This window comes from Drosophila montana, unplaced genomic scaffold (genome assembly GCF_035044405.1).
Source record: "Drosophila montana isolate Dmon_TW-CO22-7 unplaced genomic scaffold, ASM3504440v1 contig_1_1, whole genome shotgun sequence".
In the NCBI taxonomy this organism is placed as follows: Eukaryota; Metazoa; Arthropoda; class Insecta; order Diptera; family Drosophilidae; genus Drosophila; species Drosophila montana.
In genome coordinates, this window is record NW_026996920.1 from 1,955,452 (window position 1) to 1,982,994 (window position 27,543).

At 37.9% G+C, this 27,543-nt stretch overlaps 2 protein-coding genes across 3 annotated transcripts in view; one reads left to right on the forward strand and one right to left on the reverse strand.

Moving 5' to 3' along the window:
• The window catches only part of LOC135426385 (leucine-rich repeat-containing protein 15), a 53,684-nt gene that overhangs the window by 1,489 nt on the left and 24,652 nt on the right, over positions 1-27,543 (forward strand). Inside the window, exon 1 of one of the 2 annotated variants that reach the window (XM_064679457.1) lies at positions 25,195-25,250. The exons of the other annotated variant lie outside the window; for it this stretch is intronic. Within the exon in view, the coding sequence (XP_064535527.1) occupies positions 25,210-25,250 (41 nt within the window). The 5' untranslated portion in view covers positions 25,195-25,209. Of the gene's footprint in view, positions 1-25,194; positions 25,251-27,543 lie in introns of those variants that run through there. 2 annotated transcript variants of the gene reach the window in all.
• On the reverse strand, positions 36-1,640 carry Idgf1 (Imaginal disc growth factor 1). The gene is made up of 2 exons (XM_064679460.1): positions 924-1,640; positions 36-863 (listed from the first exon to the last, which is right to left on the reverse strand). The coding sequence occupies exons 1-2, from the start codon at positions 1,585-1,587 to the stop codon at positions 205-207; spliced, it is 1,323 nt and encodes a 440-aa protein (XP_064535530.1). The 5' UTR covers positions 1,588-1,640; the 3' UTR covers positions 36-204.

The following is a 27,543-nucleotide window of genomic DNA, read 5'->3' on the forward strand; positions in this document are numbered from 1 at the left end:
AGCACATTTTGTTATTACCAGATAAAGAGAGCCAGTCAAATCAAGTTTTTATTTTACATTTGCTCTTAGAATAGTTCAATTGCGTAAGCAATGTTATTGAGTCGCTTCAGACTGCGGTTCAAATATACGAGGTCAGAAGTAAAACATTGACACAAGTTCGCTGATTAGCATTACAAAAAATTTGCTCATGAAAAACTCTACAATTTAACCCATAAAGTATTTTACTGAGCGCACAATGGGAAACTTCTGGCCTGTGCAGAGACCGCGAAAGTCGTCATAGCCTAGGTCGAACAGTGCCACTCCGCCAAGGTCCTTGCTTTTGGCATAGGCAGCCTTGATGCCCGCAAAGTCGGGATCATCGTAGCTTACCCACAGTCCGTGCTCGCCTTCTTCATCAGCTGGACGTAAGGCATAGTTTCCGTATTTCTGTGTGAGGTCCGTGACCTTGCGTAATGGCGCATTTGCACCACGATAGACTGCCGTTTGATTCAGAGGTAACTTTGCACAGATTTCTGGCCAGCTAAGCAGGCCTTCGCTGCTGGCAACTTGAAGATCGCCTTGGCCGGGTCCAAGGGTGCTTGGAACAACTGGCAAGCCACTTAGCCCCGAGTCTTTGGAAAGCTTCCAGGCTCGTCCATACGTGGCAATGCCCAAATTCAGCTTCTGCGGTGGACAGTGATTCTGCAACCAGTAGTTCAACTGGAACTCAACATTATAGTGGGGCAGACGCTGTTGCTCGTCAAAATGAAATATTGGAGCAGTGTAGTCGGCTTCCTCGGGATTACGCACGGGTGTGAGAAAATCGAATGCTGCCAGGTTAATAAAGTCCATTAATGGATGCAGCTTGGGAACGTCAAAATACCCTGAAATGCAGATACATTGTTGTTATAAATATAATATAAGAAAATTCAGACAGAACTTACAAGTCGAGTTCACATTGGGTAACACCGTTAATGTTAATAAGAGATTGGCGCTCTGAAAGGTATTTCTTAAATTTCTCGCAAGCTCAGTAAACTGTTCCTTGTGCTGTGCCGACGAAGGATCAACAATAAAGTCGCCAGTGAACAATTTCTTGAACTGTTTCCAGTAAGTGCCAATGGCTCCATGCACTTTTCTCGGCTTGTTTTTAGGGAACTGGAACGCCAAGTCCAATCCGTCGAAGCCATTTCTACGCAGCATCACCATGCTGCTATCAATAAAGTTTTGTTGCTCCGTGCGGTTCGCTTCCAGCAGCTCCAGGTATTTGTTAGGATGCGACTCGTCCACATCTCGATCGCCACCAATACTCAAGAGCACCTTCAGATGCGGAAATCTGTCACGCAGCTGAGTTATGTCCTTAAAGTGAAACATATCCAAGTCCACATTTAAGCTATACAGCTCAAGAGTGCCTGGCTTGAGGCCCACATAGCCATATACCAGATGTGTGCAGAATTGAAGGGCTAAATCCAAATGGTACGCATCCAACTTAGCTAGGCCCGGGCGCAAATATGAGGCCGAGTCATAGTAGCAAATAAGATTCGAATTGCGATTGTTAGCGCCGCGTGTTACGCTGAGCACGCCCAACAGGCTGAGCAGCAAAAGTTTCATTTGAATAAGTATCAAAAGTACGTGTGAACTTTCTGAATGTATAAATAAAACTGTCTCGATATGTTATATTTGTTATTTGTTATATTTGAGACTTGATTCTCATTCGAGAACGAAAAGCTTATCTCAGCGCGGTTGTTATAATGATGATGCCCTTATCAGGATTTTTGTATTGCGAAGCGATTTCATGGTGTTTGTCTGGCAATGGAACAATATTTTCTGGGATTTTTATTTTATTTACTCGGTTTGCAAAGAGAACACAAGTATATTGGCTTTGGGCAAAGTTCGTCAGTCTCTCGCTGTGAAGTCACATTTTCGCTACATTTAAAGCTTTACGGCCACCGACGCCCTCACTCATTAAATTACCAAGATAATACTCAAAAAGGCACTTATCGACTGATTTGAACTGGTTTTACACTGTGAACAGGGTGTTGCGCAGTCGGTTATACCCAACGAAACTTGTTTACATCTGTCACTTTGATACTCTTTTAGACCGTATTATAACTTTGTCATAAAATGAGCAACGCAAGTGAATATATTCTTGATCAGTATTAACAGCTATCATCATTTATTGTTGCAGTCCTGGCAGTATTGGACCAGTATATTTTATAAGAAATGATGAGTCGAAAATTATCTTCTTGTATGGAAAGCGTTTTTGCTAGGAAGATATCATGATCATTTAATTATGTATTAGAATTTGTCGAAAACTTAGATTTTAGTAAGCCATATATCAGAGGGTATTTAATATTCGGTGTGCCGAAGATAGCATGTTTTGCAAGTATTCATACATGCATATATTAACATATAGGTATGTGCACGTATGCATTTTTTCCAAGTATTTGAGCATATTAATAAATACAAATTCTATTAAGAAAGCTACTGACTTCAAGTTGGGTAAACTTAACTACAGCTTGAGCTATTAAGCATGGCTTAAAACTGAAATCCAATGTATACTCTGAACCCATTGAGTATATATATTATTGGCTAGTACCGAGTCGATCTAGCTGTCTGTATGTCCGTCCGTAAGTGCGACCTTTTCGATCTCAGAGACTAAAGAGGTAGATACTCAGCGAAGGTCCTCTTATGACGTGCGTAGACCAGTTAATTTGAAATATTCGATAACTTACTCTGTTCACACGAAATCGGTTGGAATCGATTTTTAAATAGGGATTATTATTAATCTCTTGGAGCTTATTAGAGCTAGACGCACAAATAATCTATTCGGTTAACAATCTCAAAAAATCGGTTATGAATGTATTAACTAAGCTACGCACAATAACCCACGTATTACACATTGACAAAAACAGCCGCCTTGTAATTGACGTTTTGTGGGCAACCATCGTTGTGTGGATTATAGATATATATCGGAAAGCTGTTGCGACTGTTTGAAGGATTATTAAATCTGCAGCAGCCCGAATGTATTTCACAATTCTTGTTATTCCTATTGTTATGATATTCTGCTTCACAAGCCACTCTCTTATCGCTTTGTTTACAGTTCTTACTATTATCAGAGCTGAATGATCTTCAAGCTGTCTTAAGGAATCCTAATAAGGCAACCTGCTGGGCTTTAAAAACGAGCGTCATTACAGCAGCTGACAGTTGAGACAACGGGGCAGCACTTAAATCAAAAATTAATTGAAGCATTAAATACCCGAAACAAACACGTAAAGATATTTGTAGGCTCACACATAGCCGGTTCCAAATTACATCCGTCACAATAATACCGGCAAACTAAGTGTGTGTGTGTGCGTGAGCATGATTCGCATGTGTCACAACCAATTATACACAGGACATGCGAGCATTGTCTATCAGGGGCAGCAAAAGAATGCTTTGCTCGAACTTAAGAGTAATCCTCACACGCTGCTTAGCGTTGACAAGGGGCGTATCACAATGCGAGAGGCGTGCTGAGTGTGCAAGGAGGCGCATAGTTAATCTGCAAAGAGCCCTGATTTCGAGTGTGCGATGTTACGTCTGCACGCATGTATGTACATACGTATGTACATACATACCTACATACATATGTAGTTGCTCCAATCCGTGCCAACATCTACAAGTATGTCTGTTATTGTTGTTTGATTAATATCAGCAAGAGCAGAGCGCAAGTTAAACAGCCACCGAGTCTTTGGGTATTTACTTTGAGATTAAATATTTGTTATGGAATTCTCGCTTTGTGCGAGAAAATAGGTTAATCAAATAAATTAGAAATATAATACTGGTAGCATTGTATTACGTGTCACCTCTGGATGTTTATGGTCAGCGTACAACAACCGCAAGTCTCTTAGGTTAATACACATACTAGCTTCTAAAGCACTAATGGACTGCAGCTATTTGCTGATATTTACTCTTGGCATTGGTCAAAAGCAAATATTGGACGGGTATTTGCCAATATATTATCAGTCAAGCTATAATAGTCAAATAGCTATTAATAGCGAAATGAGATACATATATAAATATATGGGAAATGCTTTGGTTTAGGACTAAAATGTCTGACTAGGTTACATCCGGTATCTGACTCGGAGCACGAACAGATTTGTTCCGTACCATGTTGCACCACCAGTGGTTAGGGGTGTGGTTCAACGAGGCGACGTGTCAGTGCATTCCTTGTGGTGCAACGCTTCAGACATGGCATTGCTGGCTTATATACTACCTATCTATGTATCTATACAAAAGACTATGCTCTTCATTTACCAAATCGGGGCGATTTACTAGCTTGTTCAAAAATTTAAAGCCGCTCAAGGCTGGGTACCAACTGGTTGTTAATAAATAAGAATCCAGTTAGTATTATAATTTTGGTACTGTAATTAATAAAAATTGCTTAAGACCTTAAAGCACAAATTTATTTCTCACTTTAAGTTATTTGCCTGCTTTTCTTTTTATTTCTGGGAATTTTGTTTTCTTTCCGTTCCTACCCGCTCTAGTTTGGCGTCTGTTCATATACATTCTTTGTTTCTACAGATACATCCCCCTCGCGAGCCGACTTGGCATAATTAAGTCCAATAATAATTTTAACAAATACCTTTGCCAATTTGGGGCTCCATCCCTATTCACCTTTCATTATTTCAATGTTCCTTTGGCAGCAGGTGCACAAAGCCGCAAAGCATTTGCCTTTTTACCTATTTGTAATTAGAAAGCCACCAACTTTGCTGTTGGTAGAGGGCTTACTTACAATGCAATATGAGACACAAAAGAGAATTTAATTTTCACAAAACAATTGCCGTTAGCAGCGCACGCCAAATGAAGAGTGCTGCTCAATTGATGTGCATAATCAGTTTATCAGCTGAGTTTTCCTCCTGCTATTTTCGAGGGTTGCTCCCAGAGAAGATTCATCATTGTCAAATGTGGCTTGACATTTTTTAAGGTTGACTACTAAAAAAACGCTGAAAAAATAAACTTTTGTGAGGGGCTTTTGGGTTGGTCTCGTTAGTCCGGTGATATAATTAGAAATTTATAATGAATGTTATTTGCATTGGCCACAAAAAAGAAACAGAAACACGATGAGACGTCAGAATTTTTCTTAAAATTGACGCGCATTTGTGTGCAAATAAAATTAAAGCACTCCCGGCCGCCCACCTAAAAATAGGGCAGAAGGTATATCAAATTTTCAGACCAGGGTTCGCCAGTTCATCAGTCAGCCGATGCGATAAATGAGGAGGGTGTTAATGCGGCATGCAAGTATCAAAGGGACGTTTGAAAAATGAAATTAAAAACTGGAGTGCTCTAGTTGGTCGAGATGGTCCGACTAGGAGACACCCTATGCCCAACGCCCTAACAAACATCCGAGTTTTTATTTTACAAGCATAAACAAAAACACAAGCTGCGCAATTAACGCAGTGGCTGTTCTTTTACTTCTCTCAGCCCCACATAGTGGGCTTTGAATTCTCGCATAGCTTCGGTGTTTATGAGTTGTTTAGAGCATAAATATAACGTCCAAGTGTGTACCAAAGCGCAGGGCTTTACCTTTAAAAATGTGCTTTTTAATTTTGTTAGGAACGGTGGGTGTTATATCAAAGAAGGGGGAACTTTATATAAATCCACGAATACCTATCTTGTACACTTGGTCTCTCTAGCTCTAGCGAAAATAAAATATGAATTTCTTTCGCCCTTGATATTCGAAAATAATATTTTAAGATTGTAATCCCCAGTTTTTATAGTTTTCAAGATGCGTTCACACAAATTGACAAACATAACAGATAAGCATGGGCAGATTGACTTGCTTCTTAACGCTGATAAGGAATATCATCATCAAAGAATCTTAAAATGGCCTGTTACATACATTTGCATATCTGTAATATACCTCTTCTTACCAATTTTTAATGGGTACATAGTGTCATTAAGCACGGGGAATTCAAATAGCCTAAAAACAACAAAATGTAGTCGAATCTTAAATGTCCTAAAACGGATTTTTTGACAAGCGCCACATAAACATTTTAGAGCTTTTAAAATGTATGCACTATTAAATAAGTTTTTACATTTATTTTGAAGCCTTGTATGTTTTCTGTGTGTGCATTTTCCAAAAATGTTGGAACAATATTTAATTTTATTTAAATGTATATGTATACGAACGGTTATAAGTCGGCATTGCCCGGGTCAAATGTTTTTCTTTAAGTATTCCGGCAGAGTGAAACACATCTTCAAAGAAGGTCCTGAATATGAGCTTGAAGCCGATTGGAGGGTAAACAACATAATTTTGCATTCCTTCTCCAATTTTGTAAATAAGTTTTCTACATCAACTCCTTAGCTGGGACCAAAATTGACATACGGTAACTGAAGATAAAATTTCTGATTCTCTCATGGTTTGGACTGTGCCCTAACCACCAATCCCTCAGTCAATCAGTACAAACAGTTTTATGTTAGCCAATAAAGGTAATCCGACTATTTCTACGTTAGTTTTATAAGTCCATTCTTTTTGCAAGCGGTACAGTTTTCCCGGGCTGATTTTTCATTAGAATAATAATAATGTGTATATTGACAATTTGTAATGTATTTTTCAAGAACAACAACTCAAGCCCAAAGGGACGAGAGTAAAATTATAATAAAATTATGCCCGGCGTCTAACTTGATTAGGCCAAAACTTGATAACTTTATGTTTACTAAGCCCGAAATTCTAATCTTATTCTTGATAAGAACTAAACTAGCTGCCCAAAGCGAAGCTGACTTTGGCCGTTGATTCAAAACAATATTTTTATATTTTTCTGCTTATCCTTTCATTGTTTGCTTAAGATAATGCGATCGAAAAAACCGCACGCTGGCATGAGGACGCCACATATCACCAAACTTGAAAGACTTCGCTTTCGGGGTGACCTTCGTGCTGTTGCTCATATTTATTATAAGCCTTAACAACTGTTGTTTACAAACGGCAAGTGTCAAAATACCGGCCAAGGGTTCAAGATTGACCAGTGGCTGAGCTGGCGCCTTCTGGTTTTCTGCTCAATTTGCTTTTGTTTCGTTGCTTGATATCGGGTTACCGGTTGCAGTTTACTGAGTGACTGCATGTTGGTTAAGCTTGGGCTCCTCTTGGTTTTGACCTGATTCGCCAATTCCAGCCCGGGTCCAAGTGTCAGAAAAAGCTATTGAAGAATCCTTAGTGGTGGCATGTGGCAGGGGCAACATTGGTTATTATTATTTTATTACTTTAGCTCTCTGAAATCAATGTCTACACTTAAAAAACATATCTCTTTACAAAAAACTGCTTATCCGACTGACTTACTGACTGACTGAGTGACCGACTGAGTGACCGACTGAGTGACTGACTGACTGACTGACTGACTGACTGACTGACTGACTGACTGACTGACTGACTGACTGACTGATTGACTGACTAACTGACTGATTGGTGATCAGCGCACAGCCCAAACCGTAAGAACTAGGAAGCTGAGATTTTTACTGTAGTTACTTTTTGTGATGGACGGGATTGTGGGAAATTCCACCCGTAAGTGTGGAAAAATCGCGAAGTTCGGTTTTATGAAACTTTTATGTTTACCTCGGCCTCAAATTTGTTCAAATTAATTCTCACACTTTTCGGAAAATCCATTCCTCCCTGATCAAAATGGATGTCAAAGATTTGGTGGGTGTGCTTTCGCGTTCAAATATGATATAGATAATTTTTACAAGCTACCACCAGTTGATTATCATTTGCTACTACTTTCGGCTAAAAAAACACAGCATCAAAGTACGAATTATCCTTATATGGTACGGTTATGACCACCAATAAGAGTTCTTTGTTTTTTTCCTTCATATTAATAATTAATTTCGGTAAAACCTAAAATGAGTTACATAAAAACGGCGGCTGGAAAAAATTAAAATATTTTATCTTAATTGTATCACAAAATATAGTCATAAATAATAATATAATAAATATGTTTTTTTTCCAATATAAATAAAATGCAAGTTAAGTGTAAAATGGGGTGCGTCCGACTTGAACATACTCCTCATTTAAGTCTGCAGTGTTATATTATATATTATTTAGAATATGGGCAAAAATAACCAAGCTTTTATTATATTTGGCATATTCATATATGCACCAAAATATTTGCAATTTACAATTTTAGGACCTAAATATTGATAATTTCATTTACAAATAAAAACTGTCCCCGAATTCGTCTATTTTTTCGAATTTTGCGTTGAGGCATGATTGATAGACTGATTTAGGTGTCAATATTCTTAACTGCTGCTTTAGCTTTCATTTTAAAAGCTTAAAAGGTATAACCACAGGGAATTTCCAAACCATAATTATTTGTATAATTGTATATGTATACATATTGATGTGAGCTACATTTATTAATATATATATTTTTTTATGTAAGAGCTGAATGCATTAATGTCAACGGCTTTCATCAAAACCAGAAAAAACTCTGCCACAATGGCGGCGCATGCATTTTTAATTTCAAATTTAACGCCGTATACAGAATGTAATTAAAACAGAATAACAACAAATTAAGTGGTTTGTAAATAAATTAAAAAATGTCCATTGATTCTACTCCAACTGCTGTGGTAAATAATATATATTAAATATAAAACACTTTTTTATGCACACAATATTAAACAAATAAGTACATTATTATTGGGAATATTTTAAAACGTTTTAAGATTAAATAAAAATAATCTTTTCATTAAATTCCATTAAGCCCCATATTCTATTTTTTTTTCTATTCCACTATATCATATATTAATATATACATTTAATGTTAATTGTGTATACAATAAAACTTTGTTAGATATAAATAATATTCATGTATGTATATTTGGTGATCCAGTACAGGCATTTTCAAACTAAATAATTTCCTTATAATTCAATTCTCTAGAATTAGGAATAAGCATTTTAACATCTTACTACTTAGTTCGACTTAGCCTTGCCGAAAAAAGTTAAAACAATATTTTCTTTTTCCAAATCAACCCCAAATTTCCCCATTACTGTGTAAAAGCTTTATACGCTACAGGCCAATATTACAGACTGGCTGTTAACCTTTGTCTGTATATACTCTGTTCGCGAAGAAAAGTAATATATTGCAATGTTCGCCTACCTGCAAACATTCAATTTTTCAATATTATTCCAACTCTTTTTGAAATACATCTATGCTAAACTATCTATGAATTGATATTGGTTGTATCCATTTGACCAATGTTTGACTATGAGAATGATCAGACGGTTTTGTTGAACTAGTAATAGACAAGGCTCTTCTTTGTCTGTTTTGAGCGAGAACAGAGTATGTTGTGGTTGGGAATTGACGAGTTGGAAGGTCTAACTTGTTTTTAATGCAACTGTTGAGGTCTCAGACTGAACCCAGTTATTTCACTTGAGTCGCAACCCTTTACGCATTATGCGTAAATCTCAAAATGTTTTCTTTGGCGTGCTTATTTTTTAATTGTTAAGTTTTTATTTCTCCCCAACCCCACAGCATCGCCTTGCAAACGTCGAACCCCGAAATGTACCAAAACATGCCCCAACCCTTAAGAACTTAGCCACTGCCAAAAGTTCAACGAAGTGTATAAAGTTTTTCTGCCTGACAGTACTGAAGCTGCTTTTGCATTAAATTTGTGTAAATGGATTTTGCTAATGGATCCAATAATTCATTTAGATTTTACTTTTCAGCTGGCAAATGTTGTTTGCGTCAAGGTAAATAGAAAATAACTTGGTGTACTTTTTGTGGTAGCACAGATAGAAAATCTGTGTAGAAACAAATTAAGCTCGGTGAAAGTTGGAGGGGTTGTCCAAACTTGGCAAACAGCGTTTGTGATTCTACGTGTAGTTAGGTATATACACATGCATGTGAAGCAAGTAGAAGGTCTCTAGTCGGAAGTGCCCGACATAAATTGACACAGCTTGTCGTCCTGATCAAGAATATATATACTTTATGCGGTACATTTCCTGTCTGTTACATACAATTGCACAAAACTTTTATAGCCATTAAAAAGGGGCTCAGAAAATCCTGAACTTTACGTCTAAGTTTATATTTTACATGAAAATAAGTTTAAAGTCCGACTAATAAAGAACCCAAGATTAGATCCAATGTTTCCCGACCGAATCTTGAAGCCGAAAAATAGACTTTCGTTCATTAAATGTTTGAAAAACTTATCAAATAACTTCTCACAAAGATATTGGAAAACAAGCTTAAATCTAATTGGGCTTTTTCGTTCCCTTACTTTATTTACTTTTTTTGGGGGGGAAGATGCCGATCTTTCTTTTAGGTAACGTTGGCGGTAAAGAAACTCTGAGGAAGACAGGTAGACAAGTATTATATTTTCTTCCTGATCAAGAAATTAACGCATTTCATTATATAAATATAAATATCTTAAATATAAATTTCAAAAACCAGCTGTAAGGGAATTGAAATCCTGGCTTTTATTTTCATTCACCGGTCACGCAGCAAAAAAAAAAAAGACAAAAAATCTTTGTGGAGATGGACATAACAGTACAGAAAGCAAATGGGGCGGCGCAGGGTCGTGGTTGCGATGAAAAAGGCCAAACAATAAACGTTATTTTGTCTTTTGTTGACACCCGAACATACACACACACACGTATGTACGTCGCACATGTGTGTGTTAGCGTGAAAAAATCACAGCCGCATAAAAAAGGTCCTTTTTGCTTTATTGTTGTTGGTCCTGCGCCAAATTTTTTATTTAATTATTTATATGAACAAACAGTGGAGCTCAAGTCAATATGTGGGGTCTCAGACCTCGTTGTTGGGTTGCGTGTAAATTAACGACAATGCCAGGGTTTAATTATTATACCCTTGCAAGGGATATTATAATTTTGTGGTACCGTGGGTAACACACAGAGGTCTCTGACCCCTACAAGATCGTTATTGTATTCTTGATACTGATCAGTGTCTACATCCGCGACGAACAATTTCTTTGCAAAATCAACCGTCAGCTGAAACTTATGTCTTGAAACTTTTCATAGATCCATAATTTTGGTTGCAGGCAGTACATATTTACGTGGGTGCAAGAGAAACGATTGTTCTAAAATGTAGTTTAATTTTTTTTATCAGCTCACTGTGTTCCTTTATACATAAAACTGTCGACTGGCTCATTATCATAGATCATTGTAAAAATTCATTTGATACATGCCAGTATGTAGTATACACGAAAGTTTGTTTTTCGGATTCAAGCCATACAACGGGACTAAAATCCCTTCTAAACCTAGTTATTGTCTATAATTTATAACGTAGTTACATATTCCTTAACCTGTTATAATGGGTGAAAATTATTATTATCGCCCAGTCGGGCATTCTCATGTAAAGTTCGAGCAAGTGGGTATCAGAAATGCACGTTTTTGAAGCGTATGTTATATATGTCTTTAATTAAGTTGAAATGTTCGTTGAGAGGAGACTTGTGTGTAGGGTATCTACTTTTGAAATGCTTTCGACTAGCGCACTTTACTTGTTTTCTTTTTATCAATGCTGAAATTGCGTAAGAAATGGCCAAAGGCACATTAAATGATCTGTAACTTACGAAGATTGGAGAGCAAGAAATTCCTTACATATAAATTAAAGTTATTTAACATTTTTGGGACCCATGCAACTATTCGTTTTCGAGTATTTATACTTACAGGGTATTAAATCACATAAAATTCATTCCAACAAAAACAATGCGCACCATGTTTTTGTTTTTGCTAAGCTAAGTTTCAACGCTATCAACTCCAGCCGCGCGCTGCATCTGCGCTCCTCCCCTGAAACTCTGACAATAATAATTTTAAAATTACAAATTCACGAAACATACTCGCAATTATTAGCAATGTCTGCACTCAGTCTTCCGCGCTTTTACCACTTTGGCAACCTACTCAAAACGAAAGATGTTGTCCTCCTCTTCTGTCCTCTCTACATCTTCTATACACCTTTGCATCTCTCTACCATCTGCCGTTAAGGATAGCTGTGCCGCGCCTAAAGCTCTATATGATATACATAAGTACATATATACATATACATGTATATATATAAATATATGTGAATATTATATTATATAATGTTATATTTCTACATACATGTGCACGTTTAAGAGATGTATCCCGCCAAGAATCGCCAAGGATTTCAGGTTGTGCTTGCTGGGCCACAGAGCTGAAGGCTTCCTTCTGCTACAGTGAAAACAAATCGATTAATTTTTGAAAAAAAATTTATACGTATATAGTTTCATCTTTAGTTTTTTGTTATACTAAGCGTATATACACTTCTTGAGGTTTGTGCATTTGCCAAGCGGATTGGCTTATGTACTAACCTAAGATACTGTAAACTTTTTTAATTTCGTATTCTTTTCTGTTAAAAATTTTGCTTTAAATAGATTTTTGCGATTTAAGTCTCACCAGTATTTTATTTACCTGGTGGTATAATATTTGTATAATGTGAAATGCAACTTTAAATAAATTTTATAGATTTTTATAGATCTTTGAAAATCATTTCTTTCAACTGTGCTTTTCCATAATAGTGGTATATTTTGAAGTTTGAGATTTATTTTCCCAAACAAAAGAGCCGAACAATATTATTTACTTATAGTCATTGTTCTTCTTCTGCCTATTGCTTACATTTGTTCGACTTATGCCATCTTTATCAATTTTTAATTGTTAAAGTAAAATGTAAGCCTAAAATGGTACTCTCGCAATAATATTCGCAAAATTCAAATACTCGATCTACCTAATGAAGAAAATTGATCTTAAATTTTCAACATTGACCCGCCCGAATAATGCTTGCAAATTTAAAATAAATTTGTAGTTTCATATGCCACTGTGCCTTGCTCACCTTGTATAAAATGCATAAAATTCACATTTAGATATTGCTCAGCGGCTGTGGCTTCCATGTTGCCACAACAGGGTCTGTCTGCCTGGGACGGGGATTGGCATTCATCATTCATACATAGTGCTGCGATTTTTCATTGCAACATGGCGGAGTCGCAGTCGCAGTCGCAGTCGCGAGTAAAGTCAATCAAATGTCTCAAGTTCATTACAATCTGCTGGAGTTGTTTGGTAAGTAATAAGCTTCGAACCGGGTCGTTGTTGTTGTTATTGTTTTTGTTGTTGTTGTTGTTGTTGTTGTTGTAAAAGTTGTCGGGCTGATGGAATAGTTGCTGACTTAGGCGGGCGAGACACCAGGCCAGGCGGAGGCAGGCCTCCTTGCCTTCATCATCATCATCTCATCGTAGTCCATTTTCGACTGCTACCTTGCGCCATGCTGTTGCCTCTGTTGTCTACTTCGCCGCTGCCTCTGCTGATGGGGTTGTGGATGAGTTTGATGCATGTTTTGTTAGCTTCTGTTGTTGATTTGGAATGCAGTTTGGTGGTATAGCCCGAAGCCATGGTGTTATTCCCGCATCCGCTACTTTGGTTGCGCTCTGCATTTTGATTGCTTTTTTTCGGTAGAAGCTTAAAGGAGTTGGAGTTTTCTTATTTTTGGAGATTGTGCAGATTGTTGCCAACTGAAGATTTTCATTCTTTGAAGTTAAGGTATGAAGAATTTGCAGAAAACCCGATATTGCTAACTAATTAAAATAAAAAACAAAAATCGATTCAGTACAACCATTTTTTTATTCATTTAATTATTGTCATTGTGTTCAGGCAAGCATCTACAAAGCTGCGGTTCAATCGGACTTCTATGTCTGACTACTTCCCCCAAAAAATTAGTTTTTGCACAAAAAAAAAGGTTTTTGTTTCTTAAGAAGTAAACATTGGACTACTTTATCACTAAGCGCATCGGTCAAAAATTCTTTTATAAAAAACTCTTCGTTTTTAAGACAAATATGAGTTTAATATGTGTCTGAAATATGCGTAAAATAATTTATAACTTCAATAGGAACTTGGAACGAAATTCCAAGTGTTGCAATATTTTGTACATCTGCTATGTATCTGCCAAGGTACTAGTTCTTCTTTTGTTCATACATATTTGTATTTACCCAGGATATAAGTACTTAAAAGGATATAAATACTAAATACAAATAAGAGGTTCTGGGCTTTAAATAAGTGTATTTTGTAAATATCCTCTTCTAATGAAATCTTATTTGTAAGCTAATAATGTACAAAAAATCAATAAACATAAAGCTAAAATTTCAAAACATGAAAATGTAGATAATTGATGATTTTCTAAACCTTCCCTTAAATTCAAGGTAAACATTGCGCTCCCACAAATTGCAAAAGTCTATATTTCTAAGAAGAAACTTTAAAATTCTCCTCTTAACAATCAGCTGATTAATTTAATATGTCGGTCGCCATGATTAATAAAGTTTATTAATGTTATAACCCCATTTTGTATTTTTCGTGGGTTACATGCAATTGCATACTAAACGTTAGCATAAAGATGGTTGGGGTTTTCCTATTGCCAGTTGGTTGGTTTTTAAAAGTCACATGCATATACAAAATGGCGTCGTGACAGGTTCGAAAATTGCTGGCCATATACAAACGCATATTTCAGGCATTTTGCATTTTGCATTAGACTGCGGTACACGACATTTCATTTGGAACAGCATAAAACAGAGCGCCAAAATGGCCGCCGCAAATACTCGGAAAGTGTCAACCATGAGCAGAGCCCATTGCCAGTTGAAAACCAACTGGTTCGTTGGTCCGCTGGTAGGAGACGAGCAGTCAGCCAACCAAAGCGCCGCGCCGGCCATTCAATGCCGGGCCGCGGCGCAGAAGCCGTAATTATTCTGTAGACCAAAGCAAAATAATTACTTTGATCGCAAATGATATTATTTTGCCGGCAATGGGTGTACGGCGGGCAAGTGTGAGCGCCGTACGGCCGGCTCTATTCTCTACATGCAATTGAGCTGTGCAATGGCCGCCTGCAACCGACGACGACGACGAGAACGACAACGATGTCCACCATCAGCCAAAAGTGCATTGCATTTGGCAAATTTGCATATGCGAGAATGGGAGAAGGATAATGGGTAGATGGGTATGGAGTGTAGTTTCCCTGGTAGTTTCTGCGCACATTTCCTCTCTCCAGTTCTCTCTGCCAACACCCAGCACCGCCCATCCCGTCCCGTCTTGCCCAGTTGCTAGTTAATTACTTTCACGTACATTTTCGATGGCCGTTCGCACAAAAATTTTATTTATTTCACTGCACTTGGAGCTGCCCCCATTTTCAGCTGCATCCATATCAACAGCCGGGGTCCGTTGGGGCCTCCTTCCTCACAGCCATTGCTTTGGCGCTGCTTTTTGTTAGCCTGAATGTGTTTTCGCATTTATATGCAAATTTTTGGTATGCATGCAAAAAATATAGCTTTCGTTGGGTGTTACAAGAGTACGACAAATGAACAAGAACCATTGAGTGTTGCGAATGTTGCAAGGTAGGTGGGACGCTTCCGCGGACCGCCCGAAATTAACTGGCAAGTACGCCAACCAATAGGGGACCAAATATGCCAATATAGGCTGCGTTATGGTATATATGTTATTTGACCAAAAACCAAAAGAAAACTCGGAAGTGGAAAATATTATCAAAGCATGTACTTGTTAGTTTCCAAACTGTGATTCAATCGTAAATTACATTTTTTAAATCGTTGAATATTAAATATTTTCGTTTTCCTTCCTTCATAAAATTACCCCTAAAAGGGCAAAATATATAATTTAACTGTCAGACGAAGGCATGCATGACAGTTTAAATTATCTTCATATCCTGAACCTACTGAAAATCGATAAAAAAAAAAGGGCATAATGTTTTTGTGCTCATGTATGTAACAGGCAGAAGGAAACATATCCGACCCCATAAAATAAATAAAGCTAATACACGGATTTGTGAAATTACAGTCACAAATGTGGTAAAATCGCGAAAAACGGTTGTATGAAACTTTTTTGTTTACTATCCGATCGGCCTCTAACGCATTTTCATAGATCTTTGCTCAACTTCATTTGAGGGGGGAATCACACTTGTTTTTAATCTATCCCTTGGTGGATATGGGCGTTAAAGATTTGGCGGATGAAGTTTCGTTATCAAATTCATTTTCCAGGACCTTCTGAAAAATCATTTGATACGTGTTTCACACTTTTTGCAGACTCCAAGCTTCCGCGGTGAGCGAATTTTTTTGTTTCGGCCGATCGTCTTATTATTTCAAAGCCCTACATTAGAACTTAATAAACATATGTTTCAGCGATTTTGGCAATTCCAACCGCAACTGTGGTATACCCGCTACAAACATTGGATCGGTTTCAAACTCATTTTCAAAGATCTTAGTGAACATTTATTTCTTCGATGAAAAATGAAGGGTCCACGATTTAAAATGTCCACGGGCGGAAAATAGTCGATAAAGTAAAATCTAAAATTTGAAGAACAAAACAAACATTTAAAATTCTTGACAAAAATATTGGTTGCCACACACAACTCTATTTGGAAAAGGCTTAGATGGCTTAAATTTTCTAATGGACGAAAAGTAAGGAATAAATAGAGTGCACTTTGATGCAATAGGTATGTTGGAGATGTAGTCAACCCTTGACCCCCATTTTTATGATCAGCGATTTCGGTCAAGATTCGGTTGGTATACTCAATACATCTTTAAAACTTAGAAATAATTGTTTAAAAGGTAATAGTCTAAGCCAGCCGACTACGTCATATCAGCAGGTTAGTTTTACATATACACTTTTTCCTACACATACACACAACTTTTTATTTTTATTCTTGTAAACAATATAATAAAACTGTCTCCTAGAGTACAAACATTTTAATTATTGAGTGCATTTTTGTTTTGTTATATACGTTCATTTAATTTATTTACCACCATAACTATTAACATTTTTTCCTTTGAATTCGGGCTGGACCTAAAAATATATTATGCAAAAAAACAATGTTATCTTGATTTCAAACCCAAGTGAATATTTGTTGCATGAGCTGGTTGCGTAAGAGGCAGAAACATATCTCTATTTCCCTTCTGCTCTACTCTTCCTGGGCAATTCATAAATTTTAGCAATGATTGTCGAGGCGGACACAAGTGTTGGGGGCGTTGCTAGATTACCGACTGTGTGGCTATCATCTGTAACATATTGTCAGCCCCATATTGGAGTCCTTGCACATGCATATGCATTGGTTCTTTGAACAAGGGCAGGCATGGACAGGGACAGGGACAGGGACTGGGATGTAAGGGGAAGTGGTACAGACGCGTCGCCACCCAAACAAACACTCGACGCTTTTGTTCTTGCTGATGGAATTATTTGTTCGCACATTGTCAACTTTCTGACATCCCACTCCGTCTCCTATCAGGCCGTGTGCATCTCTCTGTGCAGCCTGTGCCTTTCACACTGTTATGCCTCGCCCCTACCACAACACGTCCAGGTCGCATGCAATATGCAATTTGCCGCCACCACTGCCAAGGTTTTTTGGATGTGTTCGGGGCGACTCGGCTCGGCGCTTATCTTTGCCTTTATTTCATAAACCAGCGACTCTTGCACGTCCAGGTCCCGCATCCGTTTCAGCTCCTGCTCCTGCTCTTGGCCTAGGCATTTGGTTACAGTTTGAAAATTTTGGTACCACAACACGAACTCAAAACTGAAACAATGAACTGCGAGACTCTTTGCTGCAACTGCAATTGAGAGACTAAATCTGGTGTTGTGTTGTGTTGCGTTGTATATGTGGACTGCAGTTCCTGCCACAATGTATCATCAGATTTGAACTTTTGTGAGGCTGTCATAGTCAGAAATTGGTTGCATGCAGGCAAACATGCGAGCTTCAGGCCAGACTGCGACTTGATTTGTGACTTCATTAAGTGATGGTAGATTTTGTATGGGGTGCACAGTTGAAAAAGGCGTAAACCGAGGAAGGGGCTATCAATCATATTAAATTGTTTCACTATCCCTTTAGCTTTCTGATTATTGCTAAAATGCAACCGACATTGCTTTTTCTTCCTAACATAGCATGCAGCTTTCCCTCTAATAAGGCATTAGGGTCGAGTACAATGTAAAGTATCTATTAAAAAAATAATATGGATGAAATATAGTTGTACTAACATGACAGCCTTATAGTGTACAAACATTCTTAGGAAGAAATGCAATATGTTAGGAAAATTGTTTTGATTGCTTCTTCACAAAAGTGTATGTTTAGTAACTAACGAGAATTCAGAAAAATTCTATGCTAGTTTAAAAAAATAGTCGATTGAACTGATCAACTTTAACTTTACGATCCTTTAATTATTATAGAATACACAGCTACTAATTCAATTCAATTTCAAGTTAAACATTCTTGATCTGATCTTGAAACCTAAATACCAGCTTTTGTATCTCCAGCCCGTATAATCTCTATGATTTGATCTGATATTAAGAAAATTGGCGAAGTTGTATATTAAATGATAAACCTGTACTGCGATTACTATATATGAACATATATTTCAATATTATTTCAATATTATAGATTGAAAGTGTAGACTGTAGATATCATGGTCAATACGTTCGTACCAACGGACATGGCTAGATTATCTCGCTCCTCGTCCTTTAACTTATATACTAAATGGGGTTGATATTGTGCCTATACATTTGTACAAAACTAGTATATATCAAGTTGATCAATTTAGCATCTTAATCTGACAACATTATTCTTGGTTAAAATTCATGTAAAAATGGTACGCTCAAATATCCTAAGTATAAAGACATAGGTCAAATTTTCCCAACCTCGTAGCTCGGTCAAAACTGATCTGATTGGCTTTAATCTTTGATCATTTGCAATAATTTTTGCATTATAATAAGAATTATTATATTATTATTAGTGAAAGGCAAAGTGACTGCATACTTTAAATTATTTAAAAAACAACATAATAAATAACAGAATTTACATGCATTTTTCTACATAGAACATGAAATTTTCATTTCAAATTTAAGCTATTAAAAATATTTTTGTTTTTTTTCCATACCGTATACAATATTTAAGCTAATGTACATTGAAAGTTTTAACCAAGTTAATGAAAATTATAACTTGAATTTTAATATAATTATTTTGCGAGCTAGCAGTCCATGGCTTTTACAGACAGTCTTAAGTGATCGGACATGCAGGTAGCCTCTTCTAATATGTAAGGCAGACACCTTTCGAACTAAACAAAACCCATGCCAACAACTTATGCTAATGGCAGCAAGAAATAAGTGTTGTGCGCTTTACGATATCATGACAAACAGACATTTCATTTCAATTAAATTTAGCTGTACAAAGTTTCCATTCATGGTCCAAGGTGAAAAACTTTTATGTAAAAATTGTTCATTTCAAAGCCGCAACAATTAAATTTAATCCCTGGAATCTTTTCTGCCAGTTGTTAAACTAACGCGCCTCCAACTGACGCAGCCCCTTTTCGAACATGTGAAACCCTTCAATGCAACTAAAGCTTTAATCGTCTGCATGTGCTGTACCCATTATACCCTGTGCCCATTGCAAATGTGTCTATAAAAGGATTTGCAGTTGTCCAAATGTATTTAACGGGGAGAAGTAGGCATGGCCGGCCCTAGACTGTCTATACTCCTAGTTAGAGTCAAGATCCGAGCTAGAGATCCCCAATTCAGTATTCAAAAAATTTTCCGTTTTCGATAAAATAAGAATATCCCCAATTTGATCTTTTAGTTATAATCTTGCACTTTGGCATAAACTCACATATTAATGCAATATTTAAGTCCCACACATTTCAACAAGTATTTCCTATTAAAAAAAACACAGCCACAGATTGATTGTGTTATGTTACCTCGGAGCTAAGTACAGGGTATCACCTATTCGGACACTATCTAAAAGCGCGCTCCTACTTGTTATAGATTTGACACTTGAAACAAAATGCTTCGAGTCTTCAACATTTGAGTTGCAAAACAGGAGAGAGTCGTGGATAGGGATGTTAGCCATATTGGGTATTGGACGCTTGGATGCTTTCTATTACATTCAGCGTGGCGTAAAAACGACAATGAGGGAAAATACCCACTAACAGAACAGCAGAACCACCAACGGAGAAACATATATACTCACTTCAGTCGCCCACTTTTCTGATGCCAACCCTTTGATGAGGCTTAGTTGTAGGTAGGGGCCTTGCTGGTGGGCGGCGTGTGGATTGTCGATGTCGCGATGCTTATGCAAATTGTTAGCCGTTTGACTATGAAAACAAAGTGCTGTTATTTGATCTTTGGATGGGGCAACGATGACCAGCAAAGAGTTTATAAAATGCAAAAAAAAAAATCTTATTCTACGAACTTAATGATATTTACATTTATTTCATGCGAAAAGGCCTACCGGCTAGAAAAAGGGAATTGCCAAGCAAGTCAGTTTTTTCAATGATGTCTGACAATGACATTATGCATTTTTGTCACTCTCATGAAGAGTGCATATGCTAGACATAGAAACAATTTTCCTAGAGTGTAACTGGGACTAACACATCGGCACAATGAGAACAAAAAACCAAACTAGATACTAGCTATTATGCTATATATATATTTATATGCCATTATTCGAAAGAGGCAGTGTCTTACAAATTGTGCTAATGGTTGCAATTGAAAATCTATTTTCTATGCATATGGTATACTACCGCATAACAATTAAGTAAACTTGATCAAAGCGTGCTGCTTTACAAAACTTAAATGTAACTAAAATTCCTTTGTTAGAGTAAAGGGGACAGTAGGAGGTGAGAAAATGTATCTTAGCTGCTTGAATATCATTTTTATTTGGCAAGTAAAGTCATCAAGCTACTGAGAAAATATATCTTAGCTGCTCGAATATTCTTTTTTATTTGGCCAGTGAAGACATCAAGCTACTAATCATTAATGTGTGGCAGCTAAGTACTTCTGACTAACACAGTACATAGTCTTACTTATCACTTCTGGCATCGCCATTGCCATGGTCCATTGCCCAGGGCTAAACTTAATTTACAATTAGAACGCTCTTCCGAGTTGTGTATGGCGAATGTTGGCGTCACGGCTCATTCACATCGAGAGCTATGGTGGGTCTCACTTCCCCCAAAAGAGCTTAGGGGCAACACTTGCGACAACTTTATTTTTACCAAGCATGCAAAGTCCAAGTTGCCGTCGCTGTTTCTGGGTCCGAGTCAAAGGTCTAAGTCTAATATCCAATTTAAATTAATCAAGCTGGAGCTGTTGCATTCCCAGTACTTTGCGCATAGCGTGCTATTGGACAATTTATGTGCGTTCTAATAAATTTTTAATTATTTGTGAGGTAAACCAAAAAGATTTGCTCGACTCTATGCGAAATTGAAACTACTCAGACCAATCGAAGGCCCACTCCTTAATTCTAGCCACATAAATAAATTGCCGGCAATTACGGCGTTAACAAGTTTTATTGACTGACTAAATGTGTTTGGCTCCCCAAACGCAGTCAAGTCCATGGAGAGCCCCTGACCAGTTACCAAATTTTTTCCTCTGTCGTTTGTCTCTCTGGCAAGGACATTTCATGGGCTTGTACAAACGTTTAAATGTCTGTTGAGCCCCGCTCTCCGTTTCATGTGCTCACCGAAAATTTATTTGCGCTTTGTCACCGTCTGGCCAAGTTTTTGTTTTTATACAGCCATCGCTTGGGGTGTCTGCCCTTTAGGAGCGAAAACAATGAATAATACTCGACTCAGCTAGCCGAAATCGCCTGCAGTCAGCCGTTGGCAGTCATTCTCGTTGGACTCTCACCCACTCTTCGCACGAGCCCCATTTATTCCGCCAGATCAATCTTCGTTGAACTTCTGTCCATGTCCATGTCCACATCCACATTCACATCCACGTCCCATAGTTGTCTATCGGTTCGACACTCTGTTGGATGTGAAATTTATTAGCAACACTCGTTGCCCCAACTACTGCGCTAAGTCAACTCCCATGTGTGTCGCGATAGGAAATAAAATCGGAATCATAATCCTAAGTCTGCCTGCGTACGTATATGGGAGGCCTTTTCGCACATTGCAAATATCGAAGATGCCAAAAAATTAACATCGCAAAAAGCTGAGGGAAAATCGCATGAAAAATTGACTGGAAAAATTGAAAAAAAAAAAAAAAACAAGCTCGTAATGTGGCACTTGTTTCGCTTTCTGTGTCTAGGGATTCGACGACGGTGACGACGGCAGCCAATAAAAAGATAAAGCGACGACTCATATCGCCCCCGTCTGGCTATAGTTCCAAGCATGTGCCTGCGCCTGGGACATGTGCGGCGGTCTCGGGCCTCGGGACTCGAGTCTCGGGTGGGTTACCACCACGAGAGACTGGGGGCGATATCAGCATATGCGGTTTAAGTTGCGGTTGACATTTATTTCACGCACCATTGCACAAATAAATGCGTTGCGGCCTGCTATTTGTTTATTGATCAAGCGTAGTGGGAGATACAATATGGAAGGATATGCTATCGAATTTGGCCGAAAATTGAGTTTTTTTATAGGGTATGCTATTGGCTTTTTCAGAATATCGCGACCAAGCTAACAATCATTCCTTTTAACACTTAAGCAGTTATAAAAAAATATTAGAATATTACATCATATAATTATCATAACATCAACTATTATGATTTTCTATGCAAGAAATCATTTGTTATAAAAATGCATTCTATCTTATACTACTCTCCATATATCTTTTGACATATTTTTATAGAAACGATTAATATTTTCTCCTTTTGGTGAAATTGTAAAACAGAAACAGGTAATAGGCCAACTATAAAAATATGTAGAATATTATAATAGTTTCTTTTTATTTACTATTCGTGGGCGTGGAACAAAATTAAGTTTGATATATTTATATCCTGAACCCACTGAAAATGGGTAAAAATGGTAAATTGTTTTAAAGCAAACGTATGTAACAGGGAGAAGAAAACAGCTCCGACCCCATAAAGTATAAAAGCATACAAATTTGTGCAGCATATCTATTAATAATTATTGTATTATAAATAGGTAGTTGCATAATTGTATTACTCCGAAAGGCAATTTAAAAGACGTTCAAAGCACTTATAAAAGAATGTCGCAGCATGGACATGTATGTATTTGTTAGATATTAACATTTAAGTTAATTGTTTTGTTCATCTGTCGACTCCTATTGGAACTTATCTAAATGCCAATAATTGTTAACTTGTAGTACCCCCGGCAATCCTATTCACATTTCTGCCATCATCAGCGAGCCTGGCGCACATTGGCAAGCCCTTTTTGATTGTTACTTGTTATTGGTGCAACATCTGGCAACGCCCACAATGTTTGGCCTCTTTTTGAAGTCATCTGACTTCCAGTCGTCTGCTTTGGTGCGTCTTCTTCACTTGAGTTCGTTCTCTTTTTATAAATTTAATTTTACGCTTCAAAATTTAAAATTTTACACTTTATGTTGTTGGATGTTGTTGCTGATGGGCTTCTCTCGTGGCTAATTCCTTGGCCTAAACATCAAAAGTGAAGTTTCGAAGTGCTGCACGAAATTCTTGTCACGTACGCAAAATTTTAATTGATGCCATTAAAAGGTCAGCAAACGAGGAAAGGCTCAAGAGTCGAAGGAAGCAATGTTTGGGGGCGGGACAAAGGAAACATTTGTGTCTAAAAAATGAATTAAACTTTTCATTTGGCCAACAGAGGAGAAGAACCGCAAGATAAAACTACTGCAATATCTTGTCACTTGTCTAAAAGGCCTTAAATTAAATAATTAACCCTCAGAGCGTGCGTGTAGAGTAGGAGGAAGTCGAAGAAGTTACGAAGGACTCATTTTCAGCCAGTCGATTAGCTCAATGATTGAGCGCCTTTTAGTGAAGTGGCTGAAACTCGTATAAATCAGAGACGGTCTAAGTTTCCGGGCGCTATTCACAGATCGAGAGATGGACTCGCTCTGACAATAATTAATAGAATTGCAGTGCGTCTCTATATCAAAGCCCCATGTCAACATATATCACATGACAAGCGAAAACTAAACGGCAAGAGAAGAAAACAATGCACGGCGACTGAGAATTTTAATTGCTTCCCCACGGGGCTGTGTGTTGACTTTAATTGTGTGAAAAAGCAAAAACATTCTAATTTACGATGCTATGCTTATTAAGTGCGCGGAAGGATGCAGGACATGTGAGCCATGTGTGCGTGGAATGTGATAGTGTAATTATTATGCGGTTTTGGGTTCGTTCCAGCACTATAAAGAATATATGGTCTGCTCGAAACGTTGATTTTCGCTGCCGCTTGCCGCCTGCCGACGCCTGCTGCCGTCTGTGGACGTCGCCTGGTGAACAATTGCAACCAAGATTAGGCAGCTAAGCCGTCACTCCCCTCCTGCTCCTGCTCCCGGTGCTGCTGCTGCTGCTGCTGCCCTTGCTCTTTATTCAGATGCCGCATGTTGCCCGTCGAGTCCTTTTGTCCCTTGAATGTTTGCTTTTGCATACTCGCATTTGTAAAGCCAGTTGGGAAGTTGCGGCCAGTTGGCATCACACAATGTGAAAATGTACTCTCGGAAAAGTGTTTTATGCAATTTGCCTTTGTTTGGCATTGTAATTAAGTTGACAATCCATCATCATACATCATCATCAGGCCAAGGCAATTTTTACAAAATTTGTTTGTCTCTGCATTGATATGCTCATTTGTATTTTTATTCTTCTGTCTGGCGCATATAATTTTCTAATTTTCGACAATTTGTTTAATGCATATGCATTGTGATTGCTAGAAAATTAATTTAAAAGGTTCAGCTTGTGGCCAAAAGTTGTCTCCGGTATGGAAACTATCCAATAACAACTGCTGTTATCTTATCAAAACTTAGTCAGGTTAGACTCTCTGTTTTTATACTATTTGTGACTTTGCACAGATCCTGCTGGCAGCAAGGGAATATAGGGTCGAATTACAAAGAAGTTTTTCGTTTTTCTAATTACGGGCTACTATAGGAACAGTCGGGTATTTGGGCTGTAAATGAAAAAGTTAACATGCTTCACATAAGCCCGACTTCATTTCCCTGATTCTCGGCGATTTCCAGCAACTCCGACGCTATATGATTGCAGCCAAGCCCTCTGGTTGTTGGCCTTGCCACCACTTGGAACCCTTAAACCCATTCCAGCCGGGGCACAAATAGAACAGAAGTTGCTGGCGAAAAAAAAGGCAATGACTGCAAAAAAAGGCGATAGAGCAGGGAAACAGTGATTCGGAAAGATGTCCGTGTGTAAGTGTGTGTGTATGTGTGTTTAAACTCAATTAGCATAAAGTGCAATCCATCATAGAAAATGTCAAAAACTGCTGAGCAAAGTTTTCACAAGTCAGTCAGCAAACTGATAATAAAAAATGGAATCGTGGACAGGGGATGGAAATGGGAAAACATACGGGTGAGAAACTTCCATAGAAATTCTAATATATTAAGCAAATATGATAAAATGGTTCTGGTCGGGAGTGCGTTGGTAACATAATCAGCATAACGAAGTCATATTGATGACCTCTACCCATTACTCAAGGCAAGGACTAGAAGTTTGGGAAGTAGTGCATTCTTACTCTTGGGCTCCACAGGCGTAAATCACAAATGTGGCTGGCAAATGTATTGACAAAAACAAAAACATTTGATTTCCTAACTCTCTATCTTGAAATAATCAATCTCTTGATTGATTAACCAATCAATCTATCTCTGGATGTGATCAACTTCACCAATTGCAGATCGACATTTGGAAATCGCGCCTTCTACGTGCATAGTAATAGGGTATAAATATAGAGAAAACAAGTTTGCGTCTTAAAGGCTTTCTCTTTAAGCCTTACTGGTATTTATGGGCTTTCTGCACTATAAAATAAGTCGTTTTGCCAAATTTGAAATAAAAAATGCCAAAAATGTTCGAGCAAAGCATGGGGATTGGGGACTGGCTGCCCAGAATGGTTGGGGTGATCATAAATTTGTAGGTGAAGTGAGCTAGCCTTTTGTGTACCTTTGAATTATTGTCACTTCTCTGGCGACGTGAAACTTGGGCAGTGTCATAAACTTTTAACAAAGGACACTCAGGATATGGCCAGCCATCGGATAGAGATATAAAGTAACGTAAGGCGCCCATCCACTTGCAGACTTACATATACATATGTATGTCGTATTCTATGTACACAGCATTGTCGGATGTCTTTTTGCTGATCACTCGATACGAGCAGAGCCCTAATAAAAAGCAAAATAATGTTTGGGATTTCAAAAACTGTTCATATTAAGATATTTCGCTTGCCGTCTGCCACTCGCTGGCACTGTCAAGAGCATTAAAAAGTCGTGGTTAAAAAAGAGGTGCGTTCTTATACGTCAAGGCGCCTACAGTATAGAAATACATATGCATTCGCATATAAATGTGTACAAACCAGAACTAATATAAAGATGCTCGATTTGATAAAAAGAAATCATATTATGAGCTTGGGAAAAACTTTTGGCTGCTGCAACTGCGATGCCTGCGGCTGCCAGCATTGTGGGCGTTGCCGCGAAATTCAAATGCAGTGGCAGCAAGGAATAAAGATGGCAGCTGGCAACAGTATAATTGCAGGAAAAATGAAGAAAATCGGGAGCACAGAGCAAGCGCTAGGAAAAGCAAATTTTCACTGGCAAGTCAAGAAAATTGCATTACGCAGATGTTGCCAACTGCACGAAGCAGAGTCCTGTGCCTGGTGCGGGTGAGGCAGTTAAGAAGAGCTTAAGAAAAAGTCATAAAACACGAACAACAGAAGAAAACTGCAAATGAATGAAATGCTGAGGTGTTTCGAGGCGAGCAGAAATAGCAATAAAATAATGGATATAAGAATGCGGACAAATTGAAAAAAGAGAGAAGAAACGAGAAGAACGATTTTAGGAACTTTAATTGCATTCGAATAAGAATTCCCAAAGAATGCATTTGTATTTTATCATTGTCATAAAATTTTCATTAAAAACTACTGCTGCAGCGCCGAATGGCCCAACAAAATTGCAAAAGCATAAATTTTAAATTGGCCAGAGACCAGCAGCAGCGACAGGACAGCTAACCCAGACCTGACAGCGGCCCAAATTAGGCAGAGACTTAAACCAAAATATTGTTATTACCTTGGAAAGAAAATATTTATTCAATATAGTACAATATTTTCTTGAATGGGTGCGGGTGGCGGGGAGCCGAATGAATGAAAATGCCTTTAAATTGTAAAACGAGATGCATAAACAAATGCATAGCAGGCAGGAGAACATAAACGCACACATACAATAATAAAATTGTAAAAACAGACGCAAAAGCTCTTAAGTAAATAATGAAAAAGGTACTCTTAAAAACCAAGGGAATATACAAAGACAGCAAATGCAATAACAGAAAAGCAAAAGCAAAAACACAGCGCAGTCGGTTTGTATATAAGGAACGAAATGAGAACGGAACACTGCGGCGCGTCGCGTTTGAGGGCGGAGTCAAGCGACTGGCATAGAAACGAAATCTCGCAATGAAATAGAAATGGGAATTGAACAACCATTTCGTCCACACACAAGCAAGCAAATACCGAGAGAGAGAGACGTACACTAACACATACGCACGCTCAGAGAGCGCAATAACGAAACAAATACCAATGCATGCGAGAGCTGAACCCAACAAATACAAATATCTGCATACAAACAGATGCAGCAGCAGTTGGCTCTCGGCTCTTGTATTGGCT

Bases quoted from the DNA above. Each gene is read 5' to 3' on its own strand.
- Idgf1 (XM_064679460.1), bottom strand. From the start codon at position 1,587: ATGAAACTTTTGCTGCTCAGCCTGTTGGGCGTGCTCAGCGTAACACGC. The intron at 864-923 runs GTAAGTTCTGTC...TCTGCATTTCAG, and splicing joins ACCCAATGTGAACTCGACTT to GGTATTTTGACGTTCCCAAG.